Raw genomic sequence first — 17,855 nt, forward strand, 5'->3', positions numbered from 1 at the left:
ATATTTATTCCTTTCAGCCTCCAATGTTCTGGAGCAGTAAGAAGGAAAAATCGGAGAGGATAGTATGATAGCCCATCACAGACTCTGGGATCTGTCCTGTAACAACTTGTTGAAGAGTGCTTTGAAAACTATTGCTTTTTTCTTTCTTTGCTTTGTATATATGTTACATTATACAAAAAGAAAAGTTAAACTATATATATAAATATCCATCTTTTAAGTGCTCAAAAATGGTTGCACCTTATTTCAATTACTGGTAAGCTAAATTAGGTTGTTTTTTTGTGCAGAAAATACTGAATTGCAAAAGGAATTTAAAAATGAATGTGGCCCAATAATAAGCAGTAAAACTTCCAACACAGAAAAGCTCAGGACAGTATGGCTTCACAAGGGAATTCTACCAAACATTCCAAGAGGAATTAACAACCATAAGGTTCAAACTCCTCAAAACTGAAGAGGAGATCTTGTAACTCTTCTATAAAGGCCAATACCACCCTAAAACCATACTAAAATGAAAATTACAGTCCAATTTCTCTTATGAATACAGATGCAAAAATTCTCAACAAAATGCTAATAAACCAAATCTATTAGCACACTAAAAGAATTATATACCATGATCAAGTGGGATTTATCCCAGGTATGCCAGGGTGGTTCAACATGAGAAAATCATTTAGTGTAATATACTACATTAATAGAACGAAAGAAAAAAAAAACCCCACATAATCATCTCAATAGAGGAAAAAACATTTCATAAAATCCAGAACCCCTTCTTTATAAGAACACTCAGAAAACTAGAAATAGAAAGTTCCTAAACGTGATAAAGGTCATATAAGAAAACGCCACACCTAACATAATACTCATGGATTGAAAGACTAAAAGTAATAGTTTTAGTCTCCAAGATCAGGAATAAGATCAGGAATAAGACGGCAATGTTTACTGTCACCACTGTTAATCAACATTGTACTGGAGGCTCTAACCAGAGCAGTTAGGCAAGAGAAAGAAGGAAAGTGTATCCAAACTGGAAAGGAAGGAGAAAAACTTAACCCATCTGCAGATGACATGAAATAGTAAAGGAAGTTCTACTGACTGAAAATAAAAGGCAGGCGAGAGAGAGGCTTGGAGGAGAGCATAAAAATGCTGATTATCAATAAGGGTAACTAAAAGGATAAAAGAGAAAGGAAAAAAAAAGATCATTAGGAGGATGTGATGAACAAGTATATGCCAACAAATTAGACAATGTAGACAGAATGGACAATTTCCTAGAAACAAACAAAGAACTTACAGTGGCTCAAGCAAAACCAAAAAACTTCAACAAACCAATCACAAGCAAAGAGATTGAATCAGTTATTCAAAAACATCCCAATAAAGAAAACTCCAGGACCAGATGACTTCACAGGGGAATTCTATTAATCATTCCAAGAAGAATTAATAACAATCATGTTCAAACTCTTCAAAAAAATTGAAGAATTAAAAAAACTGAAAAACTGAACTCATTCTATGAAACCAACATCACTCAAATACCAAACCTTGAAAAAAGAAAAGAAAATTATAGACTAAACTCTTAACGAACACAGATGCAAAACCTACACTACCCAAAAATAAGTGGAAATCAAATCCAGAACACTTTAAAAACAACTGTACACCATGACCAAGGGAGTTTTATTCCAGGTATGCAAGGGTGGTTCAACATAAGAAAAACAATTAATATAATAGCCTGCATTAACAGATTGAAAGGGAAACAACAAATGATCATTATCTATTGACGCATAAAAAGTATTTTACAAAATTCAGCATTTTATCTTGAGAAAAACAGTCTGAAAGGTTGAACTTGAAGGTAACTTCCTCAATATGATAAAGGGCATATATGAAAAACCACAGCAACATAATACACAATGGTAAGAGACCGAAAGTTTTTTGTCTAAGTAGAAACAAAGATAGCTACTGTCACCACTGTTATTCAACATTGTGAGAAAAGTTCTAGCTAGAGCAACTAGACAAGACAAAGAAGTAAAAGGTACACAAATCAGAAAGGAAGACGTAAAACTTTCAATATTTGCAGATGACATGATCCTATACTTAGAAAGTCTCAAATAATCTACAGTAAAGCTATAAAACCTACTAAATGAGTTCAGTAAAGTGGCAGTATACAAGATTAACAGGAAAAACCAGTAGTATTTCCATTCACTAGTAATGAGTAAACTGAGGAGGAAATCAGGAAAAAAAATTCCATTTACAACAGCAACTAAAAGAATAAAATATCCAGGAAAAAACGTAACCAAGGAGGTAAAAGATCTATATTAAGGAAACTATAAAACATGCTGAAAGAAATCAAAGATTACTTAAAATATGGGTGGACATTTGTGTTCACAGGTTGAAGGTTAAATATTAAGATGTCAATTTATCTAAAGTGATGCACAGATTACCAATCAAATTCTAATAGCCTATTTTGCAAAAATGGAAAAGCTAATTATCAAAATCTGGAATGGCAAGGGGACTCAGCCAAAAAAATCTTGTAAAAGAGGAATGAGGTTGAAGAAGTTATGCTTCCTGACATTAAAGCACATTACAAAGCTATAATGTGTGTGTTTGTGCAAAGTCAAAACAGCATGGTACTGGTATAAAGAAAGATACATTGATCAATGGATTTGAGCTGAGTTCAGAAACAGAACCTCAGATTTATGATTAACTGATTTTTTAAAAAGCTCCCAAGTCCACTCATCTGGAACAGAACAGTCTCTTTAATAAATGGTACTGGGAAAATTGGATATTCATATGCAAAAGAATGAAAGAGGAACTTCATTTCACACCCTATACAAAAATTAACTCAAAATGGATTAAAGACCTAAATATAATTGCCAGTACCGTAAAACGCATAGAAGAAAATGTAGGAAAGCATCTTCAAGATCTAGTGATATGTAATACTTCCCTAGTCCCTACACAAAAGCACAAGCAATGAAAGAAAAAAATAGATAAAAAGGACGTCTTCAAAACTCAATACAGTTCTACTTCAAAGTCTGTTAAAAAGGTAAAAAGCCCACCTACTCAATAGGAAAAACATATTTGAAAACCACCTTATCTGATAAGAGTTTGATTTCCAGAACATATTAAGAAATACTTCAATTCAACAATACAAAGACAGACAAATCAACTAAAAAATGAGTAAAAGACATGAATATTCATTTTTCCAAAGAGCAAATGGCTAAAACGTACATGCAAAGAAGCTCAAGTTTGCTAGCTATTAGGGAAATGGTAATCAAAACCACAATGAGATATCATTCTATACTTAACAGAATGGCCTCTGTTAAACAAACAGGAAACTACACGTACTGGAGAGGATGTGAAGAAACAGGAACACTTATTCACTGCTGGTAGGAATATAAAATGGTACAGCAGCTATGGAAGACAGTTTGGCATTTCCTCAGGAAAACTAAATATAGAACTGCCATATGATATGGCAGCCCCACTATTAGGTATATATCCAGAAGAACTGAAAGCAGGGACATGAACAGACATTTGCACACTGATAGTGACTGCATTTATTCACAATTGCCAAAAGATGGAAACAACCCAAATGTCCATCAATTATGAATGGATCAACAAAATGTACAATATTATTCAGCAGTAAGAAGGAATGAAGTCCCAAAGGATGTGACAACTAAAAAAAAAGGATGTGACAACATTGAAGAGCTGTGTGGACATTATTTTCAGTGAAATAAGTCAGAACCAGAAAAGGACAAATATGGTATTATCTCACTGATATGAACTAATTCTTTTTTTATCCCCCATGGGCAGGCACCAGGAATCGAACCCAGGTCTCCAGCATGGCAGGCGAGATCTCTGCCACTGAACCACCGTTGCTGGCCTGAAAGGAACTAATTCTAAGAAGTAAACTCAGAGAATTAGAATCCAGAATATAGGTTACCAGGAGATAGAATGAGGATAGAAAACTGGAAGCCAATGTTTATTGTGTGCAGAATTTTTAACTACGTTAATTTAATTCTTTGGAAATGGACAGAAGTGATGGTAGAATAATATGGTATAATTAACAGCACTACATATGTGACTGTGGTTAAAAGGGGAAGTTTAGAGTCACATATCACTAGAAGGAAAGCTAGAGGATAAAACAAAGGATTAGATAACACAGTGAACCCTATAGTTGACAACTACGTAATAGTACAAATATGAAAATGTTCTATCATGAGCTAGAATTAATGTATATCACTGTTACAAGGAGTTAATAATAAGAGTGGTGTGTTGGCTTGAAAGGATTATGTGCCCTAGAAAAGCCATGTTTTAATTCATCTTGTGGAGGTAGCTGTTTACGTTAATTCCTATTTAGTACTGTAGGTTGGAAACTTGATTAGGTTACTTCCATGGAGATGTGTTAATACATTTGTGTGTATCAGCTTTTGATCAGAGGGAGATCCATTCCAGATGAGTCTTAAAAGTTTAATGGAATCCATTAAAGAGGAAGCATTTTGGAAAAAGCCTCAGAGCCACAAGAACCATGACAGCCCAAGCAGCCAGAGACCTTTGAAGATGAAAAAAGGAAACACCCCCACAGGAGCTTCATCAAACAAGAAGCCTGAAGAGAAAGCTAGGAGATATCACCACATTTGCCAGGTGCATTTCTAGTTGAGAGAGAAACCCTGAATGTCATTGGCCTTCCTGAACCAAGGTATCTTTCCCTGGATGCCTTAGATTGGACATTTCGATACCCTTTTAATTTGGACATTTTCACAGCTTTAGAACTGTAAACTTGCAACTTAATAAATTCCCCTTTTTAAGAGCCATTCTGTTTTTGGTATATTGCATTCCAGCAGCTAGTAAACAAGAACAAGCAGTATCTGGGAAAAAATGCAGCTACTGCAAACTATGGACTACAGTTAACGGTAATGGTTAGTAATGATTTAATAGTCTTTTTTCAATACTAAATATACCACACCAATATTAGGCATCAAAAATGGGGGGGGGGGAGTAAAGGGACATGGGATATTTGGTCTTTAATTTTTTTTTGAGTAATGAAAATATTCTAAAATGACTGGGGTGATGACTGCAGAACCTTATGATGATATTGTAAACTGCTGATTGTATACATTGGATGGACTGTAGGGCATGTGAATATATCTCAATAAACTACTAAAAAAGGGGGAAGAGAGAAATGAGAACATAAATTTTCAGTGGCTGAGAGACTTCAAATAGAGTAGAGAGGTTATTCTGGAGGTTATTCTTATGCATTATATAGATAACCCTTTTTTGTTTATGGTGTATTGGAGTGGCTGGAGGAAGCATCTGAAACTGCTGAGCTGTGTAAAAGATGACTGTATAACTGGATAGCTTTTACAATGTGACTGTGCGATTGTGAAAAACTTGGGTTTGATGCTCTTTTTATCCAGGGCATAGAGAGAAGAGTTAAAAAAAATGGATAAAAATAAATAAATAATAGGGGGGATACGAGGTAAAATAAATTGGGTAGGTGGAAATGCTAGTTTTCAATAAGAAGGAGAGGCAAGGGGTATGGGATATATAAGTTTTTCTTCCTTTTTATTTCTTTTCTAGAGTGATACAAATGTTCTAAAAAATTATCATGGTGATGAATACTCAATTATATGATGATATTGTAAGCCACTCAACGTATACCATGTATGAATGTATGTGTGCGAAGATTAGTCAATAAAAACATTTTTTTGAAAAAAAGAAAAAAAAACATAGCTAGCATCATACTTAATGCTGAGAGACTGAAAGCATTCTTCCTAAAATCAGGAACAAGACTAGGATACCCATTGTACAAGAAGTCCCAGCTAGAGCAATTAGGAAGGAGAAAGAAATAAAATCCATCCAAACAGAAAAGGAAGTAGTAAAACCTTCATTATTTGCAGACTACATAATCTTAAACTTGGAACCCTCTGAGAAATGTATGACAAATCTCCTTGAGCTAATAAACAAATTTAGCAAAGTGGAAGGATACATGCTTGATGTCCAAAAAAAAAAAACCAACAATATTTCTATACACTGGTAATGACCTTAATGAGGAGATAATAAAGGAAAAAAATTCATTCAAAATAGCAACCAAAAGAATCAAATACTGAGGAATAAGCTTAACGAGGGATTTTAAGAACCTGCACACAGAAAACCACAAAACATTGCTAAAAGTAATCAAAGAAGACATAAATAGTTGGAAAGACATTCCATGCTCATGGATAGGAAGGTTGAATGTCGTTAAGGTGTCAATTCTACCCAAATTGATCCACAGATTCAATCATAATTCCAACCTACTTTGAAGACTTGGAAAAGCTAGTTATCAAATTTATTTGGAAGGAAAAGAGACCTCGAGTAGCTAGAAATATTCTAAACTAGAAGAACAAAACGTCTATCAACTGATAAATGGACAAACAAAATATGACATAATATGACACATGATGAACCATGTCGAATGAAATAAGCCAGATAAAAGAGGACAAACATTGTATGACCTCATTGATAAGAAATAATTAGAATAAGGAATCTCAGAGTCAGAATCTGGAATATAGGTTATCAGAGGCTGGGGAGTTAATGCTTGAGTTCTTAATTCTTGACTATGTATTTGGGTTGATTAGAAAGTTTTGGTAATGGGAGTGGTACTGGTAGCATGACATTGTGATTTCCATTAAAACACTGAATCATGTATGTGAATGTGGTTAAAAGAGGAAATTTTAGCTCACATATGTTACTGGAATAAAAATTTAAAAAACAAGAAGGGACTGTACAACACAAATTCTCTAGAAAAACAGTGAATCTTACTGTGAATGATGGACTATAGTTATAATTATAAAAATGTCTTTTCATAAAGTGTAAGAAACATACCATAAAAATAGGTGTTAATAAGAAAGTGGTAAATGGATATTCTATATTTTATGCGTGAGTTTTCTGTAAATCTACAACTTCTCTAATAAAAAAGAACAAAAAACAAACAACAAAAGAAAAGACCATGGTACAGGTACAACACCAAAATACACACTACTGGAATCAAATTGATATTCCAGAAATACACCGTCACATCTGTGGCCAGCTGATTTCTGACAAGGGTGTCAAGCCTCTCAACTGGGGAAAAATAATCTCTTCAACAAACGGTGTTGGGAAAACTGGATGTCCATATGCAAAAGAATGAAGGTTGACCCCCTACCATACACCCTATACAAAAATTAGGTCAAAATAGATCAAAGACCTAACATAAGAACCCAAACTATAAAACTCCTAGAGGAAAACATAGGGAAGAAACTTTCAGACCTTACGATAGGCAATGACTTTTTCGACATTACACCAAAAGCATGGGCAATAAAAGACAAAATAGATAAATGTAACGCTACCGAAATTTAAAACTTTTGTGCATCAAAGAACTCCATGATGAAAGGGAAAAGACAACTACCAGAATGGAAGAATATATTTGGAAACCACATATTCAGTATGGGTTTGAAAGTCCAGAATATATAAAGAAATCCTAAAATTCAACAACAAAAAGACAACCCAATTAAAAAATAGGCTAAAGATTTGGATAAACGTTTCTCCAAAGAAAACATACAAATGGCAAAAAAAGCACATGAAAGATGCTCAACATCATTAGCCATTAGAAAAGCAAATCAAAACCACAATCAGATACCATTTCACACCCACTAGAAGGGCTACCATTTTAAAAAAAGGAAATTTACCAGTACTGGAGAGGACATGGAGAAAAATAACATTCATTATTGTTGGGAATGTAAAATAGTGTAGCCACTATTGAATACAGTTTGATGGTTCCTTGGAAAGTTAGGTATAGACTAACTGTATGATCCAGCAATTCTACTTGTAGATATATACACAAAAGAACTGAAAGCAGGGACTTTCAATAGCAGCATTATTCACATTCACAGTTGCCAATGAACCATGTGTCCATTATCTGATGAATGGATATACACAACATGGTGTATATACATAAAGTAGCATTATTCAGCTGTAAAAAGAAATGAAGTTCTGACATGCAACAATATGGATTACCATTGAAGAAATCATGCTGAATGAAATAAGCCAAGAAAGTATGATCCTACTGATATCAAATAATTAGAATAAGCAAATTCACAGAGTAAGAAACTAGAATACAAGTTACCAAGGGCCAAATCAGGGGTAGGGATAGGAAATGGGGAGTTAATGCTCAGTGGGTTCAGAGTTTCAGTTTGAAGTGATGCAATGTTTTGATAATGGATGATGGTGACAGCAGCACAATACTGTTAATGAAATTAACTACAATGAATTATACAATAAAATGTAGTTAACAGGAAATTTTAATTTATATATATGTTACGAGAATAAACTTAAAAAAAAAAAAGGATTGTAAAACACAGTCAACCTTAATATAAACTATGGACTGTAGTTAATAGTATAATTATAATACTGCTTCATCAATTTTAACTAAGATACCACAGTAATGAAAGTGTTAATAATACGGGAAACTGTGTGTGTTAAGAGGGGGAGATATATGTGAATTCTGCATTTTCTGTATGATTTTTCTGTGAACCTACAAATACTTTAATTAAAAAAATGTTTAAAGAATGTTTTCAATTCATCTGTTTAGAAAGACTTTTTACTATAGGGATCCAATTTTATCATTTTTCTAGATAGTTAACCATGCGTTAAAAAAAAATCATGTTTGCCCAAATTATTCTGCAATTTTCATAAATACTAAATGTCCCTAAGTCCACGATCTATTTCTGAAATTCTAGCCTTTCCTAGTGATCTGTGTATACATGCATCAGTACCACACTATTATAATTATAAAAACTTTAGCTGTTCTTTATCACAGCTTTCCTGGGTATTTTTTTTTTTTTTCATATGAACAAACCCCAAGATTGGGGGCTCAGCCTCTTGCTTTGGTTGTCCCCACTGCTTGTGAGAATATCAAGCATTCTCCACTTGAGGAAGCTGAATTTTCCCCCTTTCTCATTATTCCCTTAAGGGGACTCTGCAAATACTATTTTATTCACTGTTCAAATCACTGTGGGATTTATCAGGGCTTCACTCTGGACAAACCCTCAAGATCTCATGCCCTACTCAAGGTTCCAAGCACTATGGTGTTCAATTAAGCTGCCCACATAAGTTATATTAGGAAATGCATGAGTCAAAATATATGGCTATTTTTACATATTTTTCCCCATGAGCATCATTATATAATTTTCTAGTTTAAAAACAAATAAACTTGTTGATATTTTTATTGGGATTACATTAAATTTATCAGTATTACCCAAGGTAGAAATACCATCTTTATAATATTGAGACAATCTATCCAAAAATAAGAAATACTTTCTACTTTTTAATTATATTACACTTTCGCCTTCATGAGTGTTTCAAAGTTTTTCTCTTACTGGTTTATCTGCTTCTTGTTAATTTTATTCCTATGTATTCTGTTGTTATTGTAAATGATGTTTTCCAATAAATCTTCTGATTACTATTTGTTTTATAAAGTTTACTCATTTTTTGTTTATTTATATCCTCCTACCTTACTTACTGAATTATCTTGTTGTCTGCATTAGTTTCATTAATGATTCTCTACAGTTTTCCTAGTATCCATTATATTATCTGTAAATATAATTCCTTGTCTAAATGCACGGGTCAATACCTACAATTGATTGTTAAATAGTAGTGACGATAATTGGCAAATTTTGCTTTTAGTGGAAATGTTGTTTCCCCACTAAATACGTACATGTATACGTATATATACAGACATATATGCACACACACATATAGGTATATGCATATATGTATCATGTATTAAAAGAAAATATCTATCAACTCCTATTTTCTTGAGTGTTTTTAATCTGGAATGGGTGATGATGTTTCTCAAAGGTTGTTCCAGTATCTATAGAAATAATAAGACTTTTCTTCTTAGATCTATTAATATAATATATTAATGGATTTACAAATATGAATAATCCTTGCAATCCTGGAATAATTCCCAATTGGTAATGGGGTATTATTTTCTTAACATCATGTTGGATTCTCTGAGACAGTTCATTTAGAACTTTTTACGTCAATATTCATAAGTGATAATGATCTTTAATTTTACTATTTTGCATGCTACCTTTATCAGGTTTAGTGAATATTATTTATATATTGTTTCTTAAAAAAACTGGAAGTTTTCCTTCATTTTCTATGCTTTGGAACAATTTAAACAGCATTGGGACTCTTCAGTTTTCTAAGATTTGGTAAAATCTCCCTGTGAACCTTTGGGCCTGGTGTTTTACTCTGGAGGTAGGTCTTTTATCTTCATTCTGTCTCTCCAAAGACAATGATTATCAGACATTGCTACCCTCAAGTCCTGCATCCTTTCAGGTTCCTTCTTTGTAGCCACCGTTCTGTTATACCACATCTAAGATCAGTTTTCAATATTCGAGTAGGACTTTCTTTCTGTTGGTGATTGTGTCTTTGCTCCATCACCCCTGGTTCCTTCACTCCACTTTCTTCTTTTTCATACACTCTCTTCTGACACTAACTTCCTCAGCACAGGCTTGTGACATGAACTCAAGAGATAGTTCTATATACAGGTAATTTGAAGTTTACTACACTCTTCGTCTCATAGGTATGTTGAAGGTAACTGCTATGTGTGATTTTATTTCCTCTCCTTGTTCCTCTATATAATTTTTTGAATGGTACGTTCAGATTTAAACTTCAGCATCGACTATTATCCTAAGACAACCTGGAAGTCTCTACCAGCTTTATTTTCAATACACTCATTTCCTAATTTGTAATCATTAGGAAATATGTCTTTTTATTAGAATTCTGTGTTGTCATTAAAGTTTGTTTTGGCATTAATGCAAAGAACTTGTCCTACTGGGATTTCAACAAAGGGATTCACTTCACCTGTGTTGCATTAACTTTCAGAAACAGATTATATGGTTTCTTAATTTGATCTATGGCCTGATTTTTTTTCAGAGAACCCCGGAAGTCAAAATTTTCTGCCAACTGCTGAGTTTAGCTGTTGGTTATTTCTTCCAAAATGTATATTCCTATAAGGCTTTTGCAAGGTGATATATCAAAATAGTCGCTCAGCAGTCACTATCTTATTAACTTTCAGTCATCATTTGAAGTTCCTTTGTTTAGTCAGAAGTACCACAACTTTAGGTCTTTTATAAAAATAAATACTTCCTTCCAACCCATTCCTAAAGGTAATTTTTCTTTTCACTCTGCCTAAGAACTGAATTCTTAAAACAAAATTTTTGGCTTTGGATTGCTCATGGACTATCATAGTACCCACTTCAAAGATTCTTTGATGATTAGCCATTGTTATTTTATATTGGTTTCATGCTCTGGCATTCCGGCAGATTCAACCATCTTCTAGATCTGCACTGGCCTATGTGACAGCCCCTACCTACATGTGACTAAATAAAGTCATAATAAATTTAAAAAGCAGTTTCTTTCGAGTGCTCAAGAGAATCACATGTGGCTAGTAGCTACTGTTGAATAGTGCAGATATAGAACATTTTCATCCTCACACAGTTTCTTTTGAAAAGTGCTATTCTGGAGATTAACTAAACGGCCTTCAATTTTGATGTTATTGTCTTTCCATTGTTCGGAAAGAACTCATTTCCTTCTCTCTTTATTCCTAGCTGTTTGGGGCTGGTATCAGTTGAGGCATGTCTGGGAAGACTCATGTCTGGATTCTTGCCATCATGTATATTTTTTTGTCCTAAGTAAATGCTTGCTTCTCTATCATGAAAACAAACATGATCCAGCTTTATGTAAAAATCAGTAACAAAAAATTTTTTCCAATTTATAGATTTACAGTGATCTGGTATTTTAAATACCATTCTCACTGTAACCAAGGTTAGGAATAAGCTACATTATTTTGCCAAGGAACAGAATAAAGATCACTGGCCTCTTGAACAAATAAAGTTGAAAGCTTAGCTTCACTAAAACTAGCAAAGGACAAAGTTGTAGGTCTCATACTTTCCAATTTCAAAACTTATTACAAAGCTCAATAATCAAAACTGTGTGGTACTGGCATAAAGACAGACATATAAACTAGTGGAATCGAATTTACAGTCCAGAAATAAACTTACAATCTATGGTCAAATGATTTTTAACAAGGGTGCCAAGTACATTCAAGAGGAAAGAATAGTCTCTTCTACAAAAGGTGCTGGGAAAACTGGATGTCCATATGCAAAAAAATGAAGATGGACTCCTACCTCACACCAGATACAAAAATTAACTCAAAGTAGATCAGCAACCATTATGGTTTTTAAGAGCTAAATGACAATCGTGGTTTTAAGAATTTCAACTCTTGGAAGAAAATATACGGGGAAATCTTCATGATCTTGGATTGAGCAATGGATTCTTAGATATGACACTAAAAGCACAAACAGCAAAAGAAAAAAATACATAAATTGTACTTCATCAATATTAAGAACTTTTATGCAAAGAACATTATCAAGAAAGTAAAAAAAAACCTACAAAAGATAGAAAATATCTGGAAACCACTTATCTGATAAGGGTTTAATATTTACCATATAAAAAGAAATCTTACACTACACAAGATAAACAATCCAATTAAAAAATGAGCAAAGGACCTAAATAGACATTTCGCCAGAGATTTACTAAGCACATGAATACAGGTACTAAACATCATTAGTCAATAGGAAAATGCAAATAAAAAACACAATTGAGATAATGCTCCACACCCACCAGGATGGCTATTATATAACAAACAAAAGAGAAAATAACCAATGGTGTTGAGGATGAGGAGAAAATGGACCCTTGTACACTGTTGGTAGGAATGTAAGATGGTGTAACTGTCATGGAAATTAGCTTGGTGGTTCCTCACCAAGTTAAACTGTATGACCCTGCCATCTCATTTCTAGGTATATACCCCAAGGAACTGAGAACAGGAATTCAAACAGATATTTTTAAACCATTATTCATAGGGGCTGTTCTAGTTTGCTAGCTGCCAGAATGCAATATACCAGAAACAGAACTGCTTTTAAAATGGGGAATTTAATAAGTTGCTAGTTTACAGTTCTAAGGCCGAGAAAATGTCCCAGTTAAAACAAGTCTACAGAAATATCCAATCAAAGGCATCCAGGGAAAGATACCTTGGTTCAAGAAGGCCAATGAAGTTCAGGATTTCTCTCTCAAATGAGAAGGCACATGGTGAACAAAGTCAGGGTTCCTCTCTCATCTAGAAAGGCACATGGTGAACATGTCATCATCTGCTAGCTTTCCCTTCTAGCTTCCTGTTTCATGACGCTCCTCGGGAGGCATTTTCCTTCTTCATCTCCAAAGGTTGCTGGCTAGTGGACTCTGCTTCCTGTGGCTACGCTGTTCTGCTCTGCTCTCTGAATCTCCCTCATTCTCCAAAATATTTCCTCTTTTACAGGTTTCCAGTAAACTAATTAAGACATAGAGACACATCTCCACCTAATCCAGCTTAACAACCACTCTTGACTGAGGGGCATTATTCACAACACCCAGATGGTGAAGTAACAGAAATATCCATCAACAGTTAAATGGCTAAACAAAATGTGATACATACATATACAATGGAATATTATTCAGCACTAGAAAGGAATAAAGTTCTGAGACATGTTACTAAGTGGTTGAACCTGGAAAACATTATGCTAAGTAAAATAAGCCAGACACAAAGAATTAAATATTGCTTGATTCCACATAAATTAAATATCTAGAATAAGCAAATTCATGAAGATAGGAAGTTGATTAGAGGTGCTGGGGAAGGGGTAAAGAGGAATTATTGCTTAATAGGCAGAGTTTTAGTTGGGGTGATAAAAAAAATTTGGTAATGGATAATGGTGATGGTAATGCAACATCGTCAGTGTGTTAATGCCACCCAACTATACACTTAAAATGGGAAATTCTGTGTGATATATATATTCATATATATTCATTTATGTGATATATATTAATATATTTTACCACAATAAAATTTATAATAAAAATCTAACAGTTTACTCAGTAAAATGCAAAATGGTAAAATTACTGACATTTTATATGATATATCTGTAGAAATTATGCCAAAAGACTCACATAAACTGCTGCTAAACAAACATGTACACCTTTACTTACAAAGATACAGAAATCTAAAACATAATGTGTCAAATCATGACACTTCAAACAGCACCACCAAACCTCTGTAAATCCCTGGTCTTCAAGCTTAAAGGGCATCTCCCTGATTACTGATTCTTAGTCAGATCTGACAATCTAGGTAAAATAAAAATCACTTCTTTCCATGAATCTACTGACTGCCAAATAAATTTGCCAATCTGTCACCTTTCTTTAAATTTCCAATCTTTTTTTTCCTATAGCTTTAATTTTTTACCATTAAAAAAATTTTGTAGTAATATACAGAACTATATATACATGTATATAGATAAGAAAAAATTACATTCATAATATTGTGCCACAATCACTCTCAATCATTACTAAGTTGTTTTCACTACCCCAAAAAGAAACTGCACCACTGAACAATAAGTTTACCCCAGAACCTGCCAACCTATAATCTACTTTCTGTCTTTATGAATTTGCTAATTTTAGATCTTTTATGTAAGTGAAATCATACAATATTTGTCCTTTTGTGTTCAACATGATGAAGTCTTCAAGATTCATTCCTTTTTATGGCTGAATCCTTTTTAAAGTTTCAATTTCTTGATTCAGGGTCTGCACGGTTGCTGTAAACCTATGACTGTTTTCCAGAGTTACGAAAAAGTTGGTTTGACAGTTTCTTCTTTTTTTTTAAATGATTGCCATTATTTTTATTATTTTTATATTAATTAGAGAAGTTGTACGTTTACAGAAAAATCATGCATAAAATATAGCTCCTTATACCTCCCTATCAACACCTTGCATTAGGGTGGTACACTTGTTACAATTTTGGAAAGAACATTTTTATAATTGTACTATTAACTATAGTCCATCATTTATAATAGTGTTCACTGTTTTGACTTTTTTTTTTCATGGGCAAGCACTGGGAATCGAACCCGGGACTTCAGCATGGCAGGCAAGAATTCTGCCTGCTGAGCCACCATGGCCCACCCATTTTGACTTTTTAAAAAATTTTTATTTGAGTAACATATATATATATATAATCTAAAACTTCCCCTTTTAACCATATTCAAAAATACAATTCAGCGCTGTTAATTATGTTCACAATGTTGTGCTACCATCACCATCATTCATTACCAAAACTTTTAGTAATATCATTTTAGTATACCTGATTTTTATACAAAGTTTCCTTCAAGCTTGTGAGAGCATGAATACGAACATCTACATTTTCATGCTGAATTGCTTTCATGGACAGCTGAAGAGTTGTTTGAAGATCAGTACTCTCAGAGGTCTCCTATATAAATTACACAGAAAGACATCTTATTAATTAATTATTTCAGAAATCATTTATGAAGGTCTTGATTCCCTGTATAATCACCATTATAACAGCTAAACTTAACCCAATTAAAAGCAATATAAAACAATGAGAATAAAATTGCCACCTTTTCTTTTATATAACATGACGTGTTTGGTAATTCTCAGGGAAAAAGATTTCATTCTAAAACCCCTGAAGTGGAGTAAAAAAATATTCCAACTAAATAAGAATTCCATTACCCAAAACAAATTCATCTTGACAAGAATTACAAGTTTCCCTTGACTTTCAAGGGCTACAGAATAGTCCTGAAACAGTCTATGGATTACGCAAATATACTACTTACTTTGTTATGACTGTGCCAAAGAAATAAAGCAAAGGAACAAATAAAGTCTTTAGAACCAAACATGGACTCTATAGTATATATCTGTGTTTCTCTGTCCAAGCTCAGATTATCCCACTTTCTACCCTAATGTGTTATGGAATCACCACTAATATTTTCCTAATGTCAGAGAGCTCACTAGACTTTGAATTGGTAGAAATACAGATAACTCCCCTTCTAAAACTCATTTATCAGTTAGATCTGACATTTCCACACACATCTTGCAGTACAACATAACTAGAATCTTCCCACAGCTTTTCTTTCTTCACTTAGGATAGACAGTAGTACTAGTATCTTTTTGTGGGGGCTGCAAGTAAGGGCATATTGACCTGGGTAGTAGAGGCACATGAACTGCATTTTAATCTCTATTCTATCTGATGCTATTACATCTTTGCTCTAAATGTTAAAACTTCTCTCTAAAAGTCATGGCTTCATGTTAGATTATTCAGTTACGAGGATACAGTCATCAGAATATGACTATATTATCCCTATATATGATTTTAAAGAATTTCTATCAACATATTGGAACTTGGGGATAATTTTGTACAAAAGATCTCTTAAATCATAAATTAGAAAACAAATACCTTTCTGTATTCCTGGAGAACTGACTTTATCTTTTTTAGTTCTGGATGATCAGGTAAAAAATATATTTCATGGAGAAAGTCTTGCACAGCATCTCTAATAGTTGGAAGAAAAAGATTAATTTTCAAAGAATATGATTTTAAAAAATGTAAAGCAGAGGCTGAAGCTAGGCTCACTTAATTCATGCTTACATGTGCTAGCTGATTACTGACATAAAAAGTATTCTTCCTAACCATTTCTAAGATTTCAATCTGGGCTGGGAGTGTGACTTGCTTTAGCAAATAGAATGTGACAGAATAAATGCTTGGCAGCTTGTGGATTTTGTGGTCTCTAGAGACCTGAGTATCATATAACAGGCTAACAACCTGAAGAGGCCCACTTATAGAGAAAGAAAGAGGCTCTGAGACTACATGAAAAGGGGGAGATGCTCAGCTCAGTCTACCTGTTGGCTGAATGCAGCCACACCAGCGACCATAAGCAAACGAGCAGAAGAATCAACCGAGTCCAGCCCAGATTGCAAATGAACAAATATGACTCTAGGTTTTGAATACATTTGTAATACAGCAATAAATAATCAAAGCCCATCCCACAGCACAAACTCTCATAAAGAATTTTAGGGAAAAATACACAAATAATACTTTTGGAGGCTACAATTTTAAATTTGCTTCAATATAATATTCTAATCTGAGTCTAGTCTTCATAAAGTCACACGACTACGCATTATTTAACTACTGTGTACTCTATGTGCTCAGCACTGTGCTAGACACTGGAATGCAACAATGAACAAACCTGAAATGACTTCTTATACTCAGAGCTTACAGTTTTCTATCTAGCACTGAGTTAAGGAGGACTTTTTTATGATATGGATCTATAATAAACTAAAGAAATATAACTATATTTACATAATCCAAAACGTACCTGGAAGGTGATCTAGATAAATGATTATGTGGTTCTATTATGTACAAAGTATCAAACTATCAAAAAATAAAATCATAAAAAATGAATTAAATAAACCAAATTAACCTCTTTCCTTTTTCTGTGCTCTCGTCCTGAATAGTTAGTTACCGGAACTGAACAATGGGAGTACAATTAGCATATGAGTGAATAAGTACATAGAGTAGTACTTAAGACTTTTTAGAAAGGAAGGAGCTATAATATACAACAGCAACTGAAAGAATGGAAAAAAGATTTAAAAATGTATATAGGCAGACATTCTAGGATAAAAGCAGCCTGTGGGAAAACTACAAATGGAGAAGAGTAATGTTATATTCTAGCAACAGTAGCCCACATTTGGTATGGCATGTGCTGCAAAATCAAGGAAAAGGATTTCAAGAAATAAGATGTGGCCAGATTTTCAAAAGTTTTGAGTATAACACTAAGCAATTTGGAATTGATCAGTGAGAAAATGGATAATCACACAGGGTTTCTGTATCCTAGTACGACACAGATAAAGAGAAGCTTTTAAGCTTATAGCAACAGTATGAAGAAACAAGATAAAAGCTTAAAGAAGGGAGGCTGGTTAAA

General features: G+C 33.6%; 1 protein-coding gene and 1 long non-coding RNA gene across 4 annotated transcripts in view; one reads left to right on the forward strand and one right to left on the reverse strand.

Moving 5' to 3' along the window:
- ATR (ATR checkpoint kinase) overlaps nucleotides 1-17,855 on the reverse strand; it is a 153,575-nt gene that overhangs the window by 98,524 nt on the left and 37,196 nt on the right. For all 3 annotated transcript variants that reach the window (XM_077130311.1, XM_077130310.1, XM_077130312.1), the window contains 2 exons: nucleotides 16,334-16,427; nucleotides 15,224-15,349 (listed from right to left, as the gene is read on the reverse strand). In XM_077130311.1, the coding sequence (XP_076986426.1) occupies nucleotides 15,224-15,349; nucleotides 16,334-16,427 (220 nt within the window). The remainder of the gene's footprint in view (nucleotides 1-15,223; nucleotides 15,350-16,333; nucleotides 16,428-17,855) is intronic.
- LOC143657679 (uncharacterized) overlaps nucleotides 1-17,855 on the forward strand; it is a 50,351-nt gene that overhangs the window by 29,316 nt on the left and 3,180 nt on the right. The window lies entirely within an intron of this gene.

The sequence above is a fragment of the Tamandua tetradactyla genome, chromosome 15 (assembly GCF_023851605.1).
Source record: "Tamandua tetradactyla isolate mTamTet1 chromosome 15, mTamTet1.pri, whole genome shotgun sequence".
Classification (NCBI taxonomy): domain Eukaryota; kingdom Metazoa; phylum Chordata; class Mammalia; order Pilosa; family Myrmecophagidae; genus Tamandua; species Tamandua tetradactyla.